The sequence below is a fragment of the Carassius gibelio genome, chromosome B5 (genome assembly GCF_023724105.1).
Source record: "Carassius gibelio isolate Cgi1373 ecotype wild population from Czech Republic chromosome B5, carGib1.2-hapl.c, whole genome shotgun sequence".
Classification (NCBI taxonomy): Eukaryota; Metazoa; Chordata; class Actinopteri; order Cypriniformes; family Cyprinidae; genus Carassius; species Carassius gibelio.
The window spans coordinates 31245680-31271753 of NC_068400.1; the positions used below are offsets into that span (position 1 = coordinate 31245680).

The 26074-nt window shown below is 35.2% G+C and overlaps 4 protein-coding genes across 5 annotated transcripts; 3 read left to right on the top strand and 1 right to left on the bottom strand.

Annotated features, from left to right (window-relative positions):
- Positions 1-1882: 1882 nt before the first annotated feature.
- On the top strand, positions 1883-11822 carry LOC127958898 (sodium channel subunit beta-4). The gene is made up of 6 exons (XM_052557943.1): positions 1883-2666; positions 3257-3615; positions 6292-6455; positions 7613-7835; positions 7986-8115; positions 8331-11822. The coding sequence occupies exons 2-6, from the start codon at positions 3522-3524 to the stop codon at positions 8413-8415; spliced, it is 696 nt and encodes a 231-aa protein (XP_052413903.1). The 5' UTR covers positions 1883-2666; positions 3257-3521; the 3' UTR covers positions 8416-11822.
- Positions 11823-11861: 39 nt separating this feature from the next.
- Positions 11862-16569, bottom strand: LOC127958897 (transmembrane protease serine 4). 2 transcript variants are annotated; one of them, XM_052557942.1, is made up of 11 exons: positions 16238-16569; positions 15942-16094; positions 15462-15588; positions 15167-15283; positions 15029-15072; positions 14402-14564; positions 13965-14128; positions 12791-12880; positions 12485-12627; positions 12213-12362; positions 11862-12137 (listed from the first exon to the last, which is right to left on the bottom strand). In XM_052557942.1, the coding sequence occupies exons 1-11, from the start codon at positions 16374-16376 to the stop codon at positions 12126-12128; spliced, it is 1302 nt and encodes a 433-aa protein (XP_052413902.1). In that variant the 5' UTR covers positions 16377-16569; the 3' UTR covers positions 11862-12125. The 2 variants fall into 2 exon arrangements, with proteins under 2 accessions (XP_052413902.1, XP_052413901.1); XM_052557941.1 differs by having other exon boundaries at positions 13965-14131.
- An 893-nt stretch (positions 16570-17462) lies between these two features.
- On the top strand, positions 17463-24592 carry LOC127957934 (transmembrane protease serine 13-like). Its single transcript, XM_052556653.1, has 13 exons — positions 17463-17565; positions 19655-19802; positions 19973-20086; positions 20283-20408; positions 20490-20616; positions 20981-21076; positions 21626-21669; positions 21764-21923; positions 22096-22265; positions 22442-22540; positions 22636-22778; positions 22919-23071; positions 23210-24592. Exons 1-13 carry the CDS (start codon positions 17551-17553, stop codon positions 23222-23224), a joined length of 1410 nt encoding a protein of 469 aa, XP_052412613.1. The 5' UTR covers positions 17463-17550; the 3' UTR covers positions 23225-24592.
- On the top strand, positions 24445-26072 carry LOC127957936 (sodium/potassium-transporting ATPase subunit gamma-like). The gene is made up of 6 exons (XM_052556655.1): positions 24445-24592; positions 24967-25002; positions 25268-25342; positions 25484-25520; positions 25600-25647; positions 25917-26072. The coding sequence occupies exons 1-5, from the start codon at positions 24583-24585 to the stop codon at positions 25622-25624; spliced, it is 183 nt and encodes a 60-aa protein (XP_052412615.1). The 5' UTR covers positions 24445-24582; the 3' UTR covers positions 25625-25647; positions 25917-26072.
- Positions 26073-26074: the final 2 nt, after the last annotated feature.

The following is a 26074-nucleotide window of genomic DNA, read 5'->3' on the forward strand; positions in this document are numbered from 1 at the left end:
GTTTTATAAGCTCGTTTTATTTAAGAAAATACATTAGGTATTTTGGAATATTTTATTTGTCATAGTTTGAAATGACTTCCATATTTGCAGCATGCACATTTGAAATTAGAGCAAAGGGGTGTTTAAAATTTGTTAAAACTATATATAGAATTTTCCATCAACATTATCATAAATTTAAGCAAGAGAGTGCGCCTTTAACTATTAATTTTGCATTTCTGTTTTTCAAACTTCCATCACACATTTAAAAAAATTGAGAAACTTTACTTTAGGGACAAATTTTCACTTCTTACTAGTAGTTGCATATTAGCTAGTATATTATTATATTGTAATATTATTATGTAATATTATTATTACTTACAAAGCACATATTAATTAACTTATTAAGTCTTATTCTGCATGAGCATATTTCAGATCACTTAATCCTACTCCTAACCCATAAATTGAACAGAATTTAACAACTGCCTACTAACTATCAATAAGAAGCAAATTAGGAGTTAGTTAATTGTGAGAATTGTTCCTCAAACTATAGTTTATAAAGTGTGACCAAAAATGTAATTTAAAAAATGTGGTAACACTTTCTGACCCTGTTACACATTGTACATGTATTTAATGTAGTAATAACAGTTAGTAATGTTTAATTACATGCAACTACCAAGCCACCCCCCCCCCCCCCCCCAAAAAAAAACAAAAACAAATTATTACTGCAATAAAGGATTTAATGAAATAAAAAGAAAGACCTGGATTTATTCAAATCTAATTATTGGAAATAATATTTGTAGCTATAAATAAATAAAAGTAATAAATAAATAATACAAGAATGCAAGTTTAAAATGTCCCCACTAAATTGTGAATATGTATTTGCAAATAATATTTTTGGTAACATTTTTGGTAATATGGGACCAGTTTTCATTACAATGTCATATATAATGGTGTGTGGTGGCCCAATGCATTATTTGGGAAGTTGTGGCCTAGTGGTTAGAGAGTATGATTCCTAACCCTAGGGTTGTGGGTTCGAGTCTTGGGCCGGCAATATCACGACTTAGGTGCCATTGAGCAGGGCACTGAACCCCCAACTGCTCTCTGGGCGCCGAAGCATAAATGGCTGCCCACTGCTTTGGGTGTGTGTTCACAGTGTGTGTGTGTGTGTGTGTGTTTGTGTGTGTGTTCACTGCTGTGTATGTGCACTTTGGATGGGTTAAATGCAGTATGGGTCACCATACTTGGCTGAATGTCATGTCATGTCACGAGAATTGGTCCCCAAACTAAAGTGTGACCAAAAAAACTTTATTTAGAGGCCAAAAAGATTGCATGACTGGATATTTCTGACAATCTATTGTTAAACAGCTGCAACGGAATGTTACTGGCGTCTTACATTGCTCTATTTCATAATTATGTTGAAAGGTTCATGCAGCAATGGATATTTGGTTTCTATGAATGAGCAATAAAGACTTTTCTTTGATTTGATTAATCATCTCAGTAATTTTAATCTTGATGATCACTGTTAGCCCGCAAAGGCATATCAGCTTTAAAATGTAGCTATAACTTGTAAAACTTTTAGTTATGTAGAAAGCTTTTGACATCCTAACAACAAATGGTCCTGGAATATGGCAGATGACAGCTTGATGTTTCCTCAATATTTAAATAACTGCTCATTGGTCCTCTGTTTAGCATAAGAAAAAAAAAACATGCTTATGGCTTCTTGTTCCAGTGATTCACCAATTAATACAAATGCAGCTCTTCACACCCATTTACAGTGCATCCTAGTTTACATAGATTATTAGGAGTCCCAAGTACAGAATTTCTGGTTTCAGATGACAATTGTCCTGATCCAGGAAAACCTGACACTGCTGGTGCAGCCTATTATCAATACCAGAGGGGGTGGGGTTGAGAAATGCAGAGTCATAGGAAACTCAATTCTGCCAGTTTATCATGGATGTGTGAGAGAGGGACATATACACAGAGTCGCAGTCACTTTACAGGCGAACACACACATGTACAGTCTGCTCATATTCATTTATGTGTCTTTCACAGTACGGGACAGTGATGCGTGTCACTCTTGTCAACCTGTCATTGTTAATTGATGTGTATCCCAGCAGTTGTGGCACCATGTTGCTTTCTGGAGCTGTCCTCCCTGTTGCCTCTCTAAAAACTGCAATGCAGAAGAGACTCCGGACCCCAAATAACACTGCCTAACAACTTGAACCCACATTTACTGCTCAGAGAGAGAGAGAGGAGGAGGAGAGAGGACAGGAGCAGAGAAGGGGTGAGAGGAAGGAAGGGAGAGACAGACAGTAAGGAGGGAAAAAGTTGAGTATGTGCCAGATTTTAGCCGATTTTTTCAGAGACAGAGAGAGAGAGAGAGAGAGAGAGAGAGAGAGAGAGAGAGAGAGAGGAGGCAGGGCTGCTGTTGAACAGACTAGCTGCAGTTGTCTTCAGTCCTTCAGTGCTTCAATGCTCTTCACTTCTGTTTTACCGGCTGGATTGCGCGAGTCCCTCAATAGGCGCGTCCGTGAGAGTGCGTGTATGTGTGTGTGTCAGAGGGTGTTTGTGTGTGTGTCTGAGCAGTATCGGGACCATAGCACTGCGGATTTGTGTGCAGCATATTCTGTGGACTGATGCCCTCTGCTTCTCCAAATAGGACACACAGATTTACCTGCTTAACAGAGGTACGGCACAGACACACACACACACACGCACACATGCTGACTCAACAAGACACAGAAACACTCAACTCTTGTGTTGTGCCATTTGCAAACATTTTGGTTGGGTTTTCATAGTCAGAAATGTATAACATAATGCTGAATAATGGAATTATTAAAAAGTTCAGTGTGTTCATCTTTACAGTAACAAGTGTGTATGTATATATATTTTATAATTTTTACAAATGTAAATATTAATGTATATAATAATAATAATATTATGTCAGTTAGATATAAATATATATATAAATGTAATGACAATAATAAAATAAAAAAATAATAAAAACTAGTTATAGTATGTATATATGTGTGTATATATGTGTGTATGTGTGTGTATATATATATATATATATATATATATATATATATATATACTTGCGTGAGTATATACTTGCTGAGCTATGTGGGTTCTGTCAGCTGACCTCTCTTGGTGATGTTATAACAGATAGGGTATAGTTGTGGGATCACTTTTTTAATATAGGTCTTTGTAAAGTGTTTTTATTTTTATGTACTTGAGTTTGTATGTACCCTTCTGTTTAAAACTTCCCTTTTCACAGGTCCGAGGGCAACCGAAAAACAGAGCCAGATCCTTGTGCTTCCAGGTTTCTTGAGACCTGGACAGGCCTTTGACAGAAGGAATCTTATGTTTGATGTTAGGAACTGCAAGCACAGATTGATCTAGTGCACAGCTGCTGAGAAGTGTCCAGTAGTCTGCCCCCACGCAGCATCTTTAGGACTTCTGGGAAACTGACAACTGAACTAAACTGCTGAGATAGACAGGTGCACGTGACAAAAAGAAGGGAGAAGAAAGTGAAGTGAAAGATGGAGACACAGAGCAGAGGACGTCTGAGAGGAGGAGGCGGTGGCGTGGCTTTAGAAAGAACTGCATCCTGTCTTCTGCTCACACTCATCTTTGGTAAGACGCTCCTCTTCTTCTATAGAAAACATGCTGTTGTTAACTGTAATGTTCAGTTATGATTTAGATTTACAAAAATGAGCTCGAAAAACTTACGAAAGTATGTACTAGTACCAAGTCCTGGACTAACTGTGCTAATAATTAATATTGAAAATTCATATTAAGAGCAGTGAGCTTGCCAAGTATATGCAGTTCTCTGATGTCCTAAACACAGACACACAGATATCCAGATCCTAATGTTGCATTGCAGAGAAGCAGTAGAGTAAAGTGTTAAAGTCAGCATTAGTTTAGTGGCTCAAATTTCTGAGATATTTCAACCGCTCACAGAAAACTATGATCAGAGTTATAATTAGTTTAATTTAGTTTACAGATAATTAAATGGCAGGTTCAAATTTTGTCTGTCAGTTATGATGACATAATATGAATGAGTGACAGACAATTATTTGTGGGAGTTGTGTACGGGACGTCCCGTGCTGCTCTAGAGAACATACTGGACCACCAAGGACTAATGCAAGATGAGACTTACAGTAAGGAAATTTTTTTCATGGCTGGTAAAGGGGAGGATCATAGATCTGTATTCAAGCGGAGTTATTTAAGAGAGCTGAGATGAAAGACAAGAGGCTGAAGATACCATTAAATAGGCTTTAGAATCGAGCATGGCTGGAAATTATGATTGTTTGAGGCAAACTGCTTAAGACACTTTGAAATATTTTTCATCATATAGTTTCAGACTATCTGGGGTTTGCGATCTACATTTATTTTACACCATAACTCTGTATTTTATAGTAAATCAAAATGTTCTAATTTATGCCTATTTTTGTTTATTTTTTATTGCCTATATCTCCTATTATTAGTCACTTTGGAATATAAATCATAGCAAGTCTCAGAAGATAAAAAATGTGAGTTGCAGTGCGGAAAATACGTTATGTACCCAGTTTGAAAACCCCAGTCCTAAATTATTTTGAAAGATACATTACAGAGAATAATTAGATCTCATAAGACTTTTTCCTCATCAATTCATATGCAAATAAATGTTTCTCTGGGGTAAAACAGCAAGCTACATTTCTGTAACGGAAGCACAATGTCTCTTAGAATACATGATGACAAGCATGTTGATTAAAGTACACAGTGTTTCCACAATCACTCATGTCCTGGTTTAAAATATCTCTCATGAAAGGGTACAGTTGATTTGTAGGACCTCTTCACTGCTCATGTAACCTTTCCTGACGAGTAACACAGCTGTGTAAACTCAGCACTCTCACGCCGGCACATGTTCATTCTGTCACATTGCGTGCCAAGCAAACTTCTGGATACCTGACGTCAAAGAGCCCAGGTGTGCATGTAAGGTCACCATAAAAAGTCATCGCAAACACCAAGAACAGAAAAGGTTAAATATAGATGAATAAAAAATGCTATGCACATGAAACAGTATCTCTGAAGAAGCACATCTGAAATGTGAAAGCTGTTATATGAACCTACATGCTGACATATTCAAACCCCATAATCAGCTGTGTTCTGCATGCTAGAAAACCCCATTAGAGAACTGTCCATAGACTGTTTTTTATTATTATTATTCATTTCGTTTTGTTTTTACTATTATAAGTATTACTATTACCCCCATTTTTTACTATTACTCTTTCTAAACCATGATTGAAAAATTATTTGTTGTTTGAGGGTTGTTGAGAGGTTTCTTTCTTGAATAATTACATTTATTTATGCTATAAACTCTCACAAAGTTTTATTCATGATTTATTTATTTGAACATGTCTGGGTGCTGAAACGATCACTGAGCAAACCACTCAAATTGAACATAGGTTCTCCAAAGGTTGGCAGCAAAGCATACAGCAGGTAGCAGGTAAAATGTTATGTTGCATAGTAAATATCACTCTGGGCTATAACTAGAAGGTTGTGGGTAAATGGAGCTTCAACATAACCGTTATGAGAGAAAGCAAGAGAGAATAGATGGGTGCCTTGTGTTTATATATTTGTATGTATATATATATATATATATATATATATATATATATATATATATATATATATATATATATATATATATATATATATGTGTGTGTTGTGTACCGTATTTTTCGGACTATGAGTCGCACCTGAGTATAAGTCGCATCAGTCCAAAAATACGTCATGATGAGGAAAATAACATATATAAGTCTCAATGGGCTATAAGTCGCATTTATTTAGAACCAATATAAAACATTACCGTCTACAGCCGCGAGAGGGCGCTCTACGTCTTCAGTGTAGGCTACAGGAGCAGTGGACAGCATAGAGCGCCCTCTGGCGGCTCTAGATGGTAATGTTTCCTATAGGTTCATTTCTCTTCGTTCATTTCTCTCGGTTCATGTCAAATTAATTTGGATAAATAAGTCACACCTGACTATAAGTCGAGGGACCAGCCAAACTATGAAAAAAAGTGCGACTTATAACTGGAAAATACGGTGTATATATATATATATATATATATATATATATATATATATATATATATATATATATATATATATATATATATATATATATATATATATATATATGTATGTTTGTGCACATGTCAGTTTGTCATTAATAGATCTTAATGACCTTTGATAGATTTTCTTCTTTCTCTTCAGGTTTTGATAATATCTGTTCTCCATCCTCATCTGCTTTCTCTTCCTGTTTCAGGTGTGTGTTGTGTTCATGCTCTGGAGATGTCTACTGGTAAGATTCCATTTCTAGAAGCAGTGAACGGCAGCACAGTGCTTCTGCCTTGCACCTATGCCAGCTGTATTGGAATCACTAACCTCTACTTCAAATGGGAGTTCAATGATAATGGCACCATGGTGAAGGTAACAGATATTCTGTTTAATAATCATGGGATTACCTACTTATTCCACTAATGTACATTAAAAATACAAACAATTAGTGACGGGATGATTGATACAGGGTGATTGATACTATTCAGTCACTTTGAGCACTATCAGTATATATATATATATTCATGTTTATAACTGGGTTCTCAGACACCCCGAACAGAACATAAGAGTTACAGCTCACCCAAAATATATCATTTTTCAGCTACCCACATCAATTATTAATTATTCTATTATTCTACTCTATTATTTTACCAAGATATAGCCTTTACTGGCACAAATTAGTAGTTTAGATGAGATTATATCAGATTAGAGAGAATATTGATTCCACACACTTGTATGACATGGACTCGGACTTCCGAAGATCCTCCGCAATCCTTCGTCAGATATGGTCAATATTATGACTCGATATGGAAGAGAAAACAAGTCCGACCACCAGATGACGCTAATGTGCATTGTGTTGAAAGCTTCGAGTAAAGAAACGTTTTTCGGCACAGTTTCATGAAAGCTTCGGTTTCCCATCTCTACAAACAATACACCTTTACAAAGATAGGTCAAAGATATCAAATCTATCAAAGATAGATCTGCTTACATAGACTTGCTCGCTTTAGGATAAAATTACTAAGTATTTTCATTTACTATTTCCTGTCAACATAGCCTATTTATTTAGGCTATATGGTAAGCTGTCGCATAATAAGATGGATAATATAATTAATAAATGTCCTTTACAATTAGCTTTTATTTAGATTTAATTACTTAAGACAACATTCGAAACATAATTTGAAATGAGTTACAGTTGCTAAGTTTAACATTGATTAGATGGAAATATATATAGCAAATCTTACTTTATCTTGAGCTGGTTTTGTATGCCTTCAAGGGTTCTTACAAATCATTCCATTTACCTGCCATTGTTTCTCAGTGTCATGTTCTGTGCAGTACATTTTAAGTGTCCTTTCAAGTATCAGTCTTAAAAGTCAAGGAGAGCAGTTGGAAGTTATCAGTAAATTAAGATAGAAATTTGCACTTCAGACAGTCTCAAAGACAAAAAACATATCTATAGCCAGTGTCTATAGCCTGATCTTTACATGTGCTCAGTTTAACATTAATAACTGACAGCTCTGTTTCCCATTTAGCTGGCTGATTCTGTAATTCCAACGGATCATGTGGAGGCAAATAACGTGAAAGTTTACCATGAGAGGGTGAACTTTGTCGGCTCCAGTAAAGGAAATAACATCTCCATCCTGCTTTGGAATATAACATTTGAAGATGCAGGTGTCTACACCTGCTTTGGCAAAAACCCCAAAGAGAAGGGCAAGAATCACAGCGCCATTTTCACTCTATATGTAGTAGAGGAATGTAAGTGTTGCAGGGTGGTAAGAGAGGGAGTTACAGAGAGCGAATGATACATGAACATCACACTTCAAGGTCATTATCAAAATAACTCTGTATGCCTTTGTCTCCTCTCTTATTCCCTTTTGTTATATTCTCTGGCTACCCTATTCTCAGTAAGGGTGGTTGATAACACACTCACCATCATTATTGCCTCCTGTGTTGGTGGATTCATTGCTTTTTTAATGGCCTTCATGCTGCTAAAGAACTTCACTCTGTTCGTTCTCGCAAAGATTGAGGAAAAAAAGTGAGTCCTTGGCAACCTTCAGAATTTACACATAAGCATAAATTCTTGTACCTTTTTCCAGATATGAATCATGTCATTGCATGACAATAAAAATGAATTCTAAAACAATTTATATAAAAATGTATATGTTAGTAATAGTAGTATGTGTAATATCTATATTATATCTATATTATCTTCCTCTCATTTTACCTATTTCTTTCTATATTTTTTTTCAGTAAGGAGTGCCTTGTCACCTCTTCAGGGATTGATAACACCGAGAACGGTCTGTCGGGCTCCAAATCTACACCAAAGAAAGCATGACAGCGTGCAACCAAACACAGTCCCACATGCACATGAAAACATGGATCAGCCATCATGCATTGCCCTCTCTTTTTATTTACATCTGTGTTTACAAATGCTATACTTAAGTTTTTATGATACAGAGCAATCATAGTATTAAACAAGATTTTCATTCATAACATTTCCATGGATGATATTCACATGACTCATTTAGTTGATGCATAAACACAGATATGAATAAAAAGAGGGGCATAATGAATATCTGCATATATTTCAATTTATATATGCATTTTAATATGCACCACACATGCAGCCTCACGCACTTTAGTTTCTTGGCCCACACAATATCTGTGGGCTGTATTTATTCTTATGATAGAAAAATGAAATATTTTCTTTAACAATGCTTGACACAGGGACAAATGTAGGTGTGCTATTCATTTATTTCATTGAACTGGACTGTAAAGCTGAGAAGGGCCCATGGCCTTATTTGTATTTGACTAAAATAGTTGTGAAAGGAGTACATTTCTTGGGTTAAAAAAACAAACAAACAAACAAAACATGCAGTGCTGTTTGTCAAATGGCCATTGACTTTGAAAATATATCTGTTGTAGAAAGATCAGTTATGCAACAGTGATTTGCATCGTTTCACTGACAGACTGTCATAGCTGGTTAATAACACTGCATGTTTTAATGCAGTACCTCTAAATAGAGCAAAAAAATTTAAATCAGCAGAACTCTGATTGCAATAAGCATGAAGGGAGAATTAAGCCTTATTTGAACAGTCTTGAGTCCAGTTTAAAATAAACCTCATTACCGTTTTTGCTTGAAAATGAAACACAGGTGCCTGTTAACGCTTCTGTCGCCACCTTTTGGTGAGGATGATTGAATCAATGCAGAACATTACAATGCAAAAAAAAAAAAAAAAAAAAAACTGCAAAAGCCACCAAACAGTTAGTAAAAACAAGCTAATGAATGATACTTGACAATCTGTAGAAATCAGTATCCTCTTAGAAAAATTCCAGAATTAAACTTTGAAAATGCTGCTTCAAATAATTTCCAATGAATTATAGCATGTGGTAAATGGCCAGAAGTTGTAGGAGTACATGGCTGACTATAACAGTAGAAACATATGTAATGCTTTTTTATTGAAATATTGAATCAAAATTGTCACATACTGAACATAATTATCATTAGCTTTGAAACTAAAAAATAGCTTGGTGAATTCCCTCACTTAACAAAATATGAATACCATAAAGGAAAAAAATAAAATAAAAACAACATAATATAACCTTTTGATGCAAACAGACATACTGTGACCTGAAAACCATGCAACTCACCCTGACATAATGAAAATGCAATATTTAAAGGCAATAAACTTATCATCATACAGTCATGCAGAACAACTAAGTGAAACCATATATATGATGTAAATATTGATTTAATAATCGAGACATGACTGAATGTAGTCTCACAGGTTTTCAGAAGTTTAGCTAATAAGCATTTCAAACTTTCACTTGAAGGATTCAGGGAATTCAGTGGAGACGAGAGAAGGGACTGACGTCAAGCAAGTCTGGAGAGGTCTGTTCATTCATTTAGAAATTAAATAAGATTAATCAATAGATAAAATGTGCCAATAATCTATTATTAAAATACAGAGGTGCTGTACAAAACTCTAAATGACTAGTAACAGATTATCCCGTCATTTGAAAAGATATGTTATTTCTTTTAGTTATATATTACTTATTGAGATATTTCAATAACGAAGTTAATAGAAAGTAAATATTGAAACCTCTATTGATCTGCTGTAGAGAGCTCACTTCTTCTGCTTGAAGAATTTTACAGGTCTTTGGATTTTGCAATTGTTGCTGAATCTTGGGTGATGTTGGTCATGAAAGTCTTCCTTGAAAAAGCAGCTTGTCTTCAGTGCCAAAAGAAGTTAACTCTAGATGAATAATCTAGCTATAGAGCACAAAAGGAGAAGTCTGGTCAATAAATATTATATTTGGACCTGAACAAAAATCTAGTAGCGGTCCTCTCATACCCCTATGTAACATCACTAAATGTAGATTGAAACAGCGATTTCATTTTGAAACGGTATCTTATATTTAACATGGTAAAAAAGGGGAGTATCTTAAATTATTCTGTTTGTTAAAGGGTTCCTTCAACAAACAGTTGTGATAAATGTTATTGACCCTCAGATTCTTTTTTCTATATGATCTTATGGCACACAGGTTAGTAAAGCAATACATGTTTAGAGGGCTCTTTAGCTTCTTTTAATAGGAGAAATATTGGAAAGGTACATTCATACATTTCCAAAGCACTTGTACTACCTCTTATTCAAACATTTTCATCATATCATTGTGCTGAACTTGCATTTAGTATTTCTGCATTTAATGTTTTTTGAAATGTTGGAACAGTTGAGGTTTTCTCAGGTCGCTCATTGAAAGAGTTTGATATTCTGCTTGATATTGGGCTTTTAATTAATGTTTTCCTTACAGTCTTCCTTCTATTAATGCACTATTTAATTAACAACATATCAGTTTGGGTTGCATTATTTATTTGTCAGGCTTGGCAGTAGTCACGGCCTAATTGTGATAAACACACAGTTTTCAACCAAACCACAGACATTAGGAGTGAATGCAAAGGGGAAGTTCCCACCATCATGTGAAGTGTATGTTTTTCCTAAAAAGTATTTCTCTGTTAATCTTTTGACATTGGAATGTAAAGCAAATTTCTCTGAGACCTAAAAAAAAAAAATGTAATGCTGCCATATCGTGATATTGTGCATGTGTGTTCACGCAACCTGTGATTCTAAAAATGTGTATGAAGCTTTGTTAAAAACCTTAAATGAAGAAATCACTGAGAAAATGCAATAACAGAGGATGTGGTAGAAACCAATTAAAAGGTGGATGGCTGGTTTTATTTTCTTCAGTTTATTTCAGGTTATCATTTAATTAACTCTGATGCATGAGGAAATATCTTTAATTGGAAAAAAACAAATTGGTAATTGTTTTTTTTTACTGAATCCGATACATTCAGATGCTTTATGAAGACCGAGCTACACTAGATGTTGGGACAAAAATGTAAGACCAATGGGAATAGAGGCCTCAAGGACTCAAAAGTCCACAGAGTCAAAAGGAACACTGTCTAAAGGAGTAAAAGTTTGGAAAATCATAAACTTGGAATTTGGAACACCAACCTGATAGTCGATCTCAGCTCATTGTTTGACATCAGTCCCTGTAAAACTGAATGTAAAACACATGCTGTATCATACATGCTCCACTTGGCCCATAATCCCGAATTCTCGATCCCACTGTTTCCTTAAGCCAGTGTGCAGCCTGTTACTCCCCATTGGACTGCACAGTCATGCATATTATATTTCTTTATAAGAAGCAGCAACTGAAATAAAATGTTTTGGATAAAACAAAGGTTGTTATGTGTTCTGGATTAGTAATTGCAAGAAGGAAGAGCTTTATTATTTTATTTATTTTTTGCTTTTGGTCAGGAAAAAAAATTAAAACCGAAAGTACAGCTTTACAATGAACAGGAAATTTACAGGAAATGTGAACAGTGAGACTAAAAAAAAAGCATGATGTTTTTTACATAATACTTATGTCGAAATGATTATAAAATTGAACAATATCTAGAATCAAGATTTCTGTTCTCGTCTGAGATTTGGCTTTCCTCCGATGTCACGAAAGCATGAATTTATGCGCCCATGGTTCACCTTCTCATGGCCATCTCTGAAACATGACATTCAATATGGAAATATATTTTCCTTTCTTGTACATTAATGTGCACAAACATGTGAAACATACCTCCATTACGGTGTAGATCCAGTTGAGAAGTTGACTAACATCAGTGTAAACTCCAGGTTTTCCCTCCCGTGCACAGCCCACTCCCCAGCTCACTATACCCATCAACTGCCAACGAGATGAAAGGTACACTAGCGGACCCCCACTGTCCCCCTGGAAAAGAGAATACTTTAAAGTGACAATAATATTTGGAAATAGCTTTCTTCTGGATACAAAGACAACGATATACATCTCCTCTGAAGGCAAGCCTGTATTAGATTTTTAATTGTTGTAACCTGACAAGCATCTATGTTTCCTTTGAGGAATCCTGCACAAAGCATTCTGGGAGTTATTGCAGAACCGTAAACAGAGGGCTTGGAACACTCTGATCTGTCAATCAGGGGCACCAAAGCTTTCTGTAGCACAGAGGGAAGCTCACCTGTGTAAAATGAGAATGAGGAAATGCCAGAGACAAAATAATATAGAAAAATGTGTGAGAAACTGAACAAAAGGTGGATTTCTGATTTCAAACGGGTAGAAGGTCACAGTCCTGCCTTAGAGTTTCCAATTATCCATTAAGTTACAAAGCCCCTTCCTCTTACCTTTCTCCTTGAGCAATCCCCACCCAGTCACCACAAGCATCTCCTTCACAGACAGCTGGTGTGGGGGTAAACAAACTGGCAAAATTGAGTCTAAGGATATAGAGAAAATGAGACCTTTAGCCAATGACATTTATTTGGGCATCAAAAACCACTGACTTTACTACTCTAAGGGGTACTCCATCCCAAAATGAAAATTGTCAATCCCTTACCCAGATGTCGTTCCAAACCCATAAAAGCTCTGTTTGTCTTCGGAACACAATTTAAGATATTATAAATGAAAACCTGGAAGCTTGAGACTGTCCCATAGACTGCCAAGTAAATAACAGTGTCAAGGTCCAAAAAAGGTATGAAAACTCATCATCAGAATACTCCATTTGTGCAATCTGGTTTATATGAAGCGACTGGAACACAATTTGTAAGTGAAGATAACAAAAATAATGACTTTATTCAATAATTCGTTTGTCAATGGTTTCCTCTGTGTCACTTCATATCACCGTGCTGTGTAAGCTCTTCTGTCCTCCACACCACAAGGATGCGCTGTTTTGTTTCAAATCAAAGCGAACTACACATAGAACATCCTTGTGGCACAAAGGACAGAAGAGCTTACTTTTCTTTGCTTACAAAAAGTGTTCTTGTCACTTCATATAACCCAGATTGCACGTCTGATGGCAGATGGAGTGTTCTGGCGATGATTTTTCATACCTTTGATGGACCCTGACACTTATTTACTTGGCAGTCTGTGGGACAGTTTCAAGCCTCCAGGTTTTCATGCAAAATATCTTAAATTGTGTTCTGAAGACTAACTGAGCTTTTACGGGTTTGGAACAACATGGGGGTAAGGGATTAATGACAAAAATATTCATTTTAGGGTGGAGTATCCCTTTAACTACCGACCTTACTTGCTTCGAGTACTTCGATGTTAGAGTAATTACTCCAATTTAATTAGGAATTAAGTTAAAAAAAGTTTTTTTTTTTTTTTTTAAATGGGAGTTCTCTTGTTGTTATTAAAAAGGATTAAAAACATTGTATCTTAAAATGTCAAGCTAGCAGCAAAGGAGGGAAAATATAGTTAGTAGTGCCTCAAGCAACTTTGTCTTGTATAATAATTTAGTCTCATTTTAAATCTCTGATACAAGAAAGCAGTAAATCAGAATGGATTAATGAAGTACTGTACCTCCAACAGTGACAGGCCAAGTGAGTTTTAGCATGGCAATGTCAAAGTCATTACTCAAGTGACTGTAGTTATTGTGGACAACAATCGTATCGACACTGACACCCCTGGATCCCAACACTTTGGTCTGACCCAACACCACAGTCCATCGACTCAGCTCTCGTGTCCTGCTAAGAGTTTGTGTGTGAGAAAGTGATGCAGCAGGTTACTAAACGACAACTAAGTGGACAAACTAACCTATAGTCATAAATGTAAACAAGTAAAAATTTGTTTTCTTAATGTAAAGAGAATAATTTTATTTAAAATCAACTGGTTTAGGTTTACTATTTAAGACATATCATTAGTCAACTGAGTTCTTTAGTGGAAAATCTGAATAAAATCAAAATGCTTTTGACTGAAATTCTGTTCTAGAACACATCTTGCATTTGTGAATGACTTACCCTGTGAAACAGTGAGCAGCTGATATGACCCAGCGCTTGGACAGTAATGCTCCTCCACAGACATGCTGCTGGTTCCACTGAAGACTAACCTGCCACGGCCAGTGTTCGACTGCTGTGTCCACCCCACCAACAATACGGTCCTCTCCCACCACCTCTCCACAGTCTGTATTAACACACGGGGGATATTTATAATAATCAGAGACCGGACCAAACAAGATATTAGAATGCTTCCTAATTGCTGAAAAAAAAAAAAAAAAAAAACTGTAAATAAAATTGACATTCAGATTTGAAGTAGAATTAATTGAAACAAAAAAATTCAATTGATTTAACTTATTTCAAAGTTTAAAAATATGGAAAAATGCTATTTATTTTATTTGCTTTATGTACAGCTAGAAGGACCATTGTTGAACATGCATGATTTTCCCAGAGTGTTTTAAATATCTTTCAACTGCAATTCAATAAATTCCCCTTCCTGTCATTCTGTCCAATTGTGTGTGCTGTGGCCAATTAAATTCAAATCCCATGAATGGATAGGAAGCCAAAAACAATGCATAACCTGATCCACACACACACACACACACACACACACACACACACACACACACACACACATCTCAACAGTTTTACCTGAGCAGGACACAGACACCACAGAGCCAGATAAACATCGGTCACTGTGTGAGAGCACATCATTATTTCCATATGTAAATGACAATGATTATTTTAAGTGGAGATATCACAAATTACCTCATAGCAAGTGTATCTCACCTGACTAAGAGGAAACTCTGGATGTCAGAGTGTGTGGAATTTTGGCTGACTGTAGCAAATGCATCTTGAGGGTTGAAGAGCAGACTCTTTACCGGGACTCGTGTACTTCGTGGACTCCTGTAGTGGAATATTTCCTGAATAAACACTTTAAATAAACGATTTATACTGCAATCAATAGGAAGATGATCATATTTCTTAAATGTTGCAATATGACAGCACTAACGTGGTTTTTACAGCTTAATTTACTAATGGTCATTGGTTTTAAGCCATTGTGCCATGCGTGCGCTCTGCTTACACTGTATAGCCCAGTTGTTGACAGGCTAACCGTGTGTGCTTTGTCCTCCAGTTATCAGCACACACTGTTCTCCATCCTCCCTCATTAATGAATACCTGCAGGACCAGTCTGTCCCCCATCAGCCTCACTACATCGGTAAACATAGATGAAATCACTTGTTTGCCTATAAATTCATCTTTAGTAAAGCAAGGCAGGGGACAGTTAAGATTTCTCAAAAGTGGTGTTATAAATAAAGGTTCTTTACTGGCATCTCTGGTTCCATGTAGAACCTTAAACATCAGTGGCACCCTTCAATTAATTATATTTTTTAGATTTTTATCACATTAAAAATGTATAAGAAAACAAAATAGTAATTTTAATAACTACCGACTTTAAGGTTCTTTATGGAACCCTCTACGAGGTTCTATGGCATAGCATTAAAAAAATATGAATTTTAAATAAGGAACCTTTATTTTTAAGATTGTGAGTGTGCATAATCACCTGGATAAGTGTCAGTGGTCCGCAGTTTGGATACACATGTGATTTCATCCTCACCGCCTGCACAGTTAGCCTTTCCATCACATGCCTTTTCTATTGAGATGAACTTCAGTGAGCCAGAGCAGAAGAAAAACTTGCTATTCACGATCCTGACGGCTGGAAAGAATACAATCAAACAACAAAGATCATTTTCAGAGAGAATGTTTTATATTAAGTGATCAAAGTGATACAATTATTGTCAAATAGTTATAAGCATTACAATGAAGAAAAATAATGATTGCATTGCAATAGGTACTTACTAAAATATAACCCCACCATCAAGGTCGCTAGTATGACTAGCACACAGCACACAGTGATAACGGTCGATCTCCAGCGTGCTCTGCTCTCCTCAGTCCTCAGTCTGCTCAGTTCTCGCCTTCGCTTTAGCCTCAGGGCCATGAGAAGCCAGAGAAAAAATAACCAATAGAAAGAAATCTAGCCAAAACAGTGGATTTTACTGGTTGTATGGCTAAATATATTCTGAATAAGTTTGTAGGTGTGACTGGTAGTATTATCTCATAGATCTAATTAGTGAATCTCACATGGGATTCCCATCATATGAAGGACTAACAGCTCACTAGACACTAGCAGTGTTTAGGGAATCCCTAGTTATCACCTTCACTCAGCTGATCCGTGTTAACTAATTAGTTGATGAGACTTTGGCTGAATTCAGAACAGCAACTCTAGTTCACGAAACAGCTTACTAGTTCTGCCACATTTGAGTAGTAGCCTATGCTATATACCAATGGCATTCTGAATTCAGCAATTGATTTCATATTCAGTTTAGCATTTATTGAATGAGCACTGTGCATTGTCCGAACTGATTGCACTATATTTTATGTAATAATTGTTAATAATTTTTAAATTCATTTTTAACTTTTTCAAAGTTTTTACATTCCTTGATTTATTGTTGTGATTCTTTTATGTAAAGCACATTAAATTACCATTGTGTGTGATATGTACTATATAAATAAACCTGCCTTGCATTGCTAATTTTTTTGGCATCTGAAAGACACATCTTACCGAATAAAAATTATGACATGCAAAATACCAGGGTTTTTAAATATGTCCGACACACCTATACCTGATGCACATTTGCCAGTTTTGTATTAGAAATTTGAGACACTATTTATAAACGTGACTGTGTTTTGTCTGTGAAATGTATTAATGTGATGTTTGTACTGGCAGTCTTAATATATTCAACACTCAGACTATCTTGCCATTATTCTTAAATTGTGTGGGATATTGTGTGAAATGTGATCTGTGTACACATATCTCTATGATAAAGAATGACAGTCTGATAGCATCAATTTCTCAAAGTTTCTCAATTTCTGTTGTGATGGAAAATTCTATTCACTGTTTGTGTATCTGAACTGCAGTGTTTCTATTGACATGTTGTTAAGAAACTTTTTAAAAAGGTTGCCTGTTAAACCAGTTAAACAGGTAAAAGAGAGGGAGAAATGAGTAACTACAGGGTTGTACTGTGCCACTAGCAGGTGCATGACAGAAAAGAAATACATAGCTTAGGGTTACAGGTAGAGTCTTCCTTATCTCTTTAAACGGATACTCATCAATGGAGCACAGACAGGTTTGAACACTTTAATACCTAACAAAATGTTCTCTAAACAAACATGGATATATAGAACAATTAATTATATAGGTATTTCTTGTATTTCAAGTGTGTGATCAGATCTTTTTGTGGTTAGTTTTGATACAACTCTTGTTTTGTGATTTTGTTAATATATAATTGTGAATATATTAGCATAACTTCTTTCTCATCAGCTTGTGTGTAACATTACAGTTGTCTTGGTATTGTGTCCTAGTTACCTTAGTTACCTGTAATAATTATTAACACATATACATTCTAACTTTCTAGGTAGAATATTTTAATAGTATTAGCTATTACCATTTGGTTATAAAATAAAGTAACAGAATTATAAAAATGAGGCATATTACATGTGAGTGAGTGAATGATTCACTGTGGGAAATATATAGAGTATGTTTCAACTGGATGCCGTCAGACAGAAGATCTGCAACATGCCATAAGAAAAAAAAACAGTGTTATTTATCGGACGTTGGTCATTGAGAATTATTACAAATGTGATTTTTGTGAAATCTAAATATGGAGAAAATCTAAACCACTTTAATCATCTGGATTTGTGTAGACTTACAATAAATGCCTGTCACTGTAACTTACATCCTGTTGGGTTCAGTGCAATATGCATGGCAAAAAAAAAATTGTCTAGTATATTAGACACTACACTAGTGAAAAATAATTATCCTAAAATTGATATAAAAATATACTTCTCTACTAAAAATAGATTTACATATTTATTTGCTTAATAAAAATGTAATGCAGTTGTATTTTTGTTATACTTAACTGGTATACTTAATGTCTAATTCTGTATTTTTTTTATTTTTGCACTTTAATTGTATGGAAGTATTGCTGAAGTCCAACTAAAGATACACTGAAGTATATTTGATTGTGCTAAAGTGGAACTGTTACAAGTGTACTCCAGGCACACTCTTAATGTCAGGCATTTAAAAACTGATATTGTTCAAAGATCATACAATCCTCATCAATAACACATTTTAGGCTTAATTTTAAGAGCAAGTAGTACTCCAAATAAATTGTAATTATAATTTTTTAATCAGTTCGGTCTCAAGCAACATGTCAGTAAATATTTTAATAGATTTGAACTAAATTTAGAATGAAATAAATTTATTTTAACTATATTACTTTTTTTACTAGGGGATGGTAGCAGTGATCTGGTATATAAGGAAACCAAAATAAATGTAGTCCTACGCTTCTTTTGTGTGTAGTGTACACAGCTATTAGAAAACCGGTTAATGATTAATGGGTGATATAATATATCGGTTATTTAAAAAAATCGCTTCGTTATGAAAGGCTACAACAAATTCCAGACAAACAACGCACCTATATAATGCATTTAAGTGGCTATGATGTCTGAATTGCTCTGTTAACTCCATACAACATCTTGCTTCTGTCTTTATAATGCTTATATGTAAAGTATGTCTGTAGAGCAGGTGTGAGTATGGGCACTTATTTGGCACACTGTATATGTGTTCATATTTGAATATGTAAAAGGAGGTTCATGGGATCACATATTTGGTCAGGCAGGACTAAGTGAAGGGAATTTCTTTCACCAGTTACTTGCGCAACTGTGTGCTGTAGACTGATGTGTATCAGAAGGTTTGTGTCTCACATTACTCCCCACCACCCACCCTCGTCCAGATTTGTTCCAAAGACACATTCGAATGTACCAAAAATCAGGATTACAATGTTTGAATAAGGTTCTAAAATGTTGTCATTGTTGGAAGAATTTATTTGAGAGACCAGAATAATTAACTGTGCCCACTGATGGTGAGGAGGTAATTTTATTATAGTGAGAGAGAAATGTATATGAATGAATATACAATACATTGACAAAAGAATTGGGACACCACTTTCTCATGAACCGGTTTGACTACTGTTATGGAGTTACGGTATGTATAAGAAATTCTGTCCTTGTTGAACAGAAAAGCAACTCCACTGCATCAGACTCATTTGAACTCTGATTGACAGTAGTTATGTTTAATTTGTAGACGGATGAGTATGAACAGTGTTTATAGAAATATAGATTTATAAACATCTTGCATTTATTTTATGAACACAGACTGAGTCTCCTCCCTCATATGATTCTGTGGTGAATCACAACAAGCCTCCACCTTCATATCTTCAGACACTGTCAGCCAATCAAGTCCAGCCGTACTACATACCACAGCCAATACATCCAACACCTGTTCCTCGTGCAGTACAGACAAGTAATATTTTAATAGCATACACTACCTATACACACATAGGTCTTAAAAACATGGTCATTGAAATCATTTTAGGGATCATAATTAAATCATAAAATCTTTGTATCTGTATTAATTATTTAATTAGCATTTATGATTTTGTGTCAATAGCTACTGTTGTTTTCTTTCTGCAGTCCCAACACAGAGAGGTCAAGCTCCCTCACACAGGAACAAAAGGTATTGCTATGGAGGGTCGAGTGGGACTGCTGTTATAGTTGTGCTAGTTGTAATTGCCGTCTGGATAGGAGGTGAGCATATATTTCATATGTAATTATATTAATTGACATGTGTGCTGTTCTGCCTACTACTTTTAATCAGACATTGAATACTGTATTTTGGGTTGTGTTTACTATTACAAAATTTGCATGTGTCATTTGGTGCAGCCTCCATGAAGAGTAATTTTTCACATGTACACTTTTAACTCTATTTTTGACTCCTGCACAGTGCGCTATGGGCCTGTACTGCGGGCTCCCACAGAGAAAGAAATGGAGACAGACACGTGCCCTCCTTCATCAGTCAACTGTGATGGAAAGAGAGATTGTTCTCAAGGCAGTGATGAATCTCGCTGTGGTCAGTGTCAATCACATATCAACAATGAAATCTCTTTTCAGTTGGAAATCATATACTGATTTGACTTTAATGTTTCTATAGTGCGGTTTGGTACTGCAAATGAATTGCAGGTCATGACTTCTAAGACCAAAAGCTTCCTCCCAGTCTGTGCAGAGGGCTGGGATAAAAACATAGCAGATCAAACCTGTCAACAGCTTGGCTTCAGACAGTAAGTATAATCCACACACACATATACACACACACACACAAAGAAACAAACACAAACCCATAATCTATGAGACATAGAAGCACATATTAAGCAAAACTTTTAAATACTTTTTAATTATTATTTTTTTTACTAAACATTAATTTAGAAATTACTTGGTTTAGCAGGTTTTATGAAGAAAAAAAATAGATATAGATATCAATCATTTTCTTCCTTTCTTCTTCTTCTTCTTATTGTTTATTGCACTTTTAAATTTTTTTTACAAAAAAGAAAAGATAGCCATAAAGGTTATCATGGCATTGAATCACAAGCAAACAAACAATATTAAGAATGTATTCATGTATGTTCCGGTTTGTGTGTTTTACAGGAGTTATGAAGTTGGTGTCTTGAATACCAGTTCATCCGCCTTTCAAAGTTTGAACAGTCAGTTTACAAACACTATCCAGGAAAGCGTTAATACAAGGTAAAAACCAAAAATGTGTCAAATTTGCTGCTGAAAAACAGCAAAAAATTAACAAATAAATATTAATAATTTAACCAACACACACACACACAAAAAAAACTAAAGCAGATATAGCGATTGCAATCAGTGGATGTGTAGCTACAGTAATTGTATTATGCTAAATGCGTAATTCTGTGGCCTTACAAAATGCAAAACACATGAAGGTCTGCAGCTAAACACTGATCGTACAAACTAATATAAACTAAATTATACAAATTACAAATTCTAATTACCTAAAAAAATTTTACGAATTGTCAGTTATTTGTATTGCAACATGCATCTTGTCAGTGTAAACAGTAAACTATTAAATTCGATTTAAAATGGTGATCAAATATTTCATTTTATATTAATTTTATTATTTTAAAAAGTTACTTTTTTTTATCACTGTGGACATGGCAATGAGTATGAACATGAATAATGATACATTAGATACAGAAAGGTGAGAAGAAACATGAAGCCAGAAAACGCTCTTGGTCTCTATCGTGTGTAATAATGTTGTTTTAATTTTAGTACATCCTGTCCTGGTCAGCAGACAGTGTCCCTGCAGTGCAGCAGTGAGTACTTACACTGTTGATACATGTTATTGCTGCGTGATATTGCTAAGTCTAAACACTCTCTTACTTTCCCTCCTATTCTTTCTCTGTTTAGAGTGTGGAAAGCCACCAGGATCGAGGATCATAGGGGGAAGTGCGGCTGCTGACGGTCAGTGGCCATGGCAGGCCAGTTTGCATTTCCAAGGGTCTCACTCATGTGGAGGAACTCTAGTGGCTCCAGACTTCATCATTACCGCTGCTCACTGCTTCCCCAAGTCAGTATACATTACATTAGACAGATTTGATAACTAGACTATATGTTGGAAACAATATCATGGCCGGTAATCCTAATTAAGATTAATGAATACATTAGCAAACAATATGCAGTATGCAGTATGCACTATGGACGAATAGATAAATGACTTTGCTTTTTTCTCCCTTTCTTAGAGGAACACCCGGCTCACAGTTGCCTAGTAACTGGAGAGTGTATATTGGTTTGGTGTCCCAGCTCCAGCTTACCAGCCCATATAATGTAAAGCAAATCATTTTACATCAGAATTATGACCCAGCGACAAAAAACTATGATATTGCCTTACTGAAACTTAGTAAACCTGCCAGTAAGTTTTTACTTATATGATGTATAATACATAAACATTTATGCAAATCATAATATAACTGACATAAACTTAGCTATTTACCATACACAGCACTGTCTAAACAACAGTATACCATAAATATATAAATCAAAGAGGCACTTCTGACCGCTGACACGTTTTGTTCATACTGTTAAAAGGCAATATACAGCCTGTGTGCCTGCCTGTGTTTGGCCAGACGTTTCCTGCTGCCAAACAGTGCTGGACCACAGGCTTCGGAGTTACCAAGCAAGGGGCTGGTATGTAATGTACAGTAGCTATATGTAAGCCAATGTATTTTGTTGAGTTTGAATGTATTGATTAATAACGCTGGCCTTTACATGTGTGTTTGCAGACAGCATTTCCACTCTTTTGATGGAGGTTGCAGTAAACCTGATAGACTCAGCTGTGTGTAACTCATTTAGTGTTTACGGAGGCCGGATCACTGAAAATATGCAGTGTGCAGGAGATCTTAGGGGAGAGAGAGACTCCTGTCAGGTTAGACATGTTCTCGTATTCAAAAGCTTACAAATGCTGCCACCTTTTGGTACAATATTATATTGCAGTTTGAACTTTGTACTTAGTTCATTCAGTGTTATTTCTTCTTCAATGTTATTTTAATCTCCATTTCTCTCCAGGGGGACAGTGGAGGTCCACTGGTGTGTAAAGTTGATGACAAATGGTATCTCACAGGTGTAACAAGCTGGGGAGATGGCTGTGGAAAGCCAAACCGTCCAGGGGTCTACAGTGATGTAGGGCAACTTTTAATGTGGATATATGGCAAGATGCAGGTAAACACATTTTTCCATTTTAACATGCAAACACACATAATATTGTTTGTCATGAGTTAACATACTTATACAAACAGTCTCTTACCATTCTCTTTTTTCTATCCTTGTGTCTTTCTGGCTCTGTTTTTTCAATTACAGCTAGAGCGACCATGACCTACTAACAACAATGAAGAACAAATCTTGACATTTTTCTCTGTTGTGTAAAAATTTTATGTAATGAAATAAGATTTCTCAATTTTTAAAATGACAGAGCACACAGTGAGATGCACTTTTGCAGTAAATATTAGATTTATGTAAAATTTTGATTTCATTATTTAAATAAGGATGATGTAAATGTGTCTGTAAAATCTTTTATTTAGGGAATACTAACGTTCTTCAATAAAAACATGGATTACATTACTGAATCTACCTTGTAGAAAATGTCAGGACATTTAAACTGTCCAGTTCTGCACTGTATAGCCTATTGTGTATTATATGTAGATCTACCATAGAGGAAGAACTACTATTTCCTAGCAATACATGTAACATGTAAAGTAATACAATGTAAAAAGAATACAGTGGAGCAGCATGAACTGAAATCTCTTTCACTCTGAAAATAAATCAGCAGGCAGAAATGGTTTTATTATTTTAGATTTTTGATGAAAAATAAAACTTGTATTTCTGTTCATGAACACAACTTCTTTTCCGTCTAAAAGGTGAAAGCTGGCGGGATCTTTTTCTTAGTCATAATCATTAACTTTAGAAAGAATACCCCACTTGGTCATTTTTATTTTTACACACTGCTAGATTTATTATGAAAGAGAAAGCAAACTCACTTCTGATTGTTCTTATTTGAAAACAAGAAAAAAACTACTGAAGCAATCAGTTAGATTTACAAATACACCCACATGAAACTAAAGTGTTTAGTTATGTATTTGTTCTATACTTTTTTATGTGTTCTTTAGAATATGACAGATTAATTTTTAACTACCCAATGAAATAGAACAGATAAACGAACAGTCTCAATGTAATTTATTAACATCATTTAAAATGTATTAACATTACAAAAAGTGTACATTTCACAATGTGTGTATATAATTTTTGTATTTTACATCATGAGTTATTTATTTATCTTATATTAGATTATCTGGCCTTCAAATTTTAAATCTCTGGTCTGGTCTTGTTTCTCAATGAGCTTTAATGACCTTGTCATCTTGTTGCAAGGGCACATTCAGCACTGCTCAATGGTTAGATATTAAGAAATGTCCCAAAGGCTTGTGTTTATGTGCATGTTTTAAGGTTTACTGGATAAGATGTGTCAGAGCGAAGGGTTTGAAGGTCGTTATATACGAAACACACACACTTTCTCTCCTCCCTGTTGTTGTCACTGATTTGTCATTCGCTCCACCAGTTACAGTTCCACCATCAGAGAGTTTAAGGAGCTCCCTGCAAACATTCAAACTCCTCTTTGACTTACACAGTTCTGCTGTTATCAACCTTGAAAGCTTTGAGGTCCTGCAACACTGCTAACGATGGGAGTGGGTAAGTTTGATTCAACTAACTTTATATAATGTTATCAAACATAAAAAACCTGGCTGTATAGGCACTAAACTTTTAAGTATGTCTTTAAAAAAAACATCATATACCACAAATTTTCTTTCACACACCCTTATGTCTTTAAAAAAACATATCATATACCGCAGATTCTCTTTGACACACCCTTATGTTCTTACAAACTTGTATGACTTACTTTTTTCTGCAGAATGTAAAATAAGATATTTTTAAAATTGTTAGAAAAAACAATGTTTTGGTTGATTCTTCGCGGCAACTATCCATTTAACAAATTTAGACATGTATTATAAGTAGAAATAATATTAACACTAAAGTTAACATATCCTTGTGTGTTCTCTTTTAAGAAAAACCTGAGTATTCAGATGCTGATTTCACCTATGGTAAGAATGTCTCATGGTTAATTAAACCCCTTTATTAAACTGACAGGACTGTGAAATGATCATAAACTCATTTAAAAATGTCTATTTTGTGAGTATGAATGTAGGACAATTGATTGTATCTTATTTTATATATCTCAAGAGTCAAAGTAACAGTCCTGCTCTTAACAGCCAGCTAAAGTTGTGCTCTACAACTATTAATGCAAAGTTTCTTTTAAAAACACTTTTGTGGATATCTTGTTTATAACTATCTTTGTGTGTGCTTAAGATTATGAGTTAATCAGAAAAGGAGGGCTGATCTTTGCAGCTGTTTTGTTCTGTTTGGGCATGGCTATCATATTCAGTGAGTATGTCTAGGTTCATGCAATCTACAGCATGTCCTTTCTGCATAAATTATAATAAAAATACAAGCAAACACAGCAATGCATGCACACATCGTTTTTTTTTTTTTCATTGTGTAATCAAACGTTATCTTTTCTGGCAGGCAAAAAGCTCAACTGTGGAAACAAGGCGTCTTCTAAGTAAGGCATATAAAATATTTATACAATAAAAGACACACACATACTCCCTCTCTTACCTCTTGGTGTGTCTTCTCTGCAGGTTTGAAGACAATGGTGATCTTTGACCTCTCCTTCATTAACCTTCACCGTAAGCATGCATATGCATTAACATACATTGTTACACTTTTGGCAGGCATATTCCTAGCAAGCATTACATCATGTTTTAAAAAATAAATGTCATGACTTTCTGTCAAGAAAGCTTTTTTTTAAATGACTTTTAAAAGGTGATGGTCTTTCTTTATTATTTTATAAACTCTGAATGTTTTACAGATTCACAACATATAAAAGTATATTAACAGAATGTTGATGGAAAAGATGAATAACCAAATTTCAACTCTCTTTCTCTGTTTTCTGCAGGTAAACAGACACCTCAGTAAATTCACCAAGGAGGATCACCATTTTCCATAATCACTTGTGGTCTCAACGTACAGTTTCAGTATCAGTTTTTCAGATAAATAGTTCATTTTCATTTCCTTCTATGTATACTGTCACAATAAAATAAAACTCAAATGATC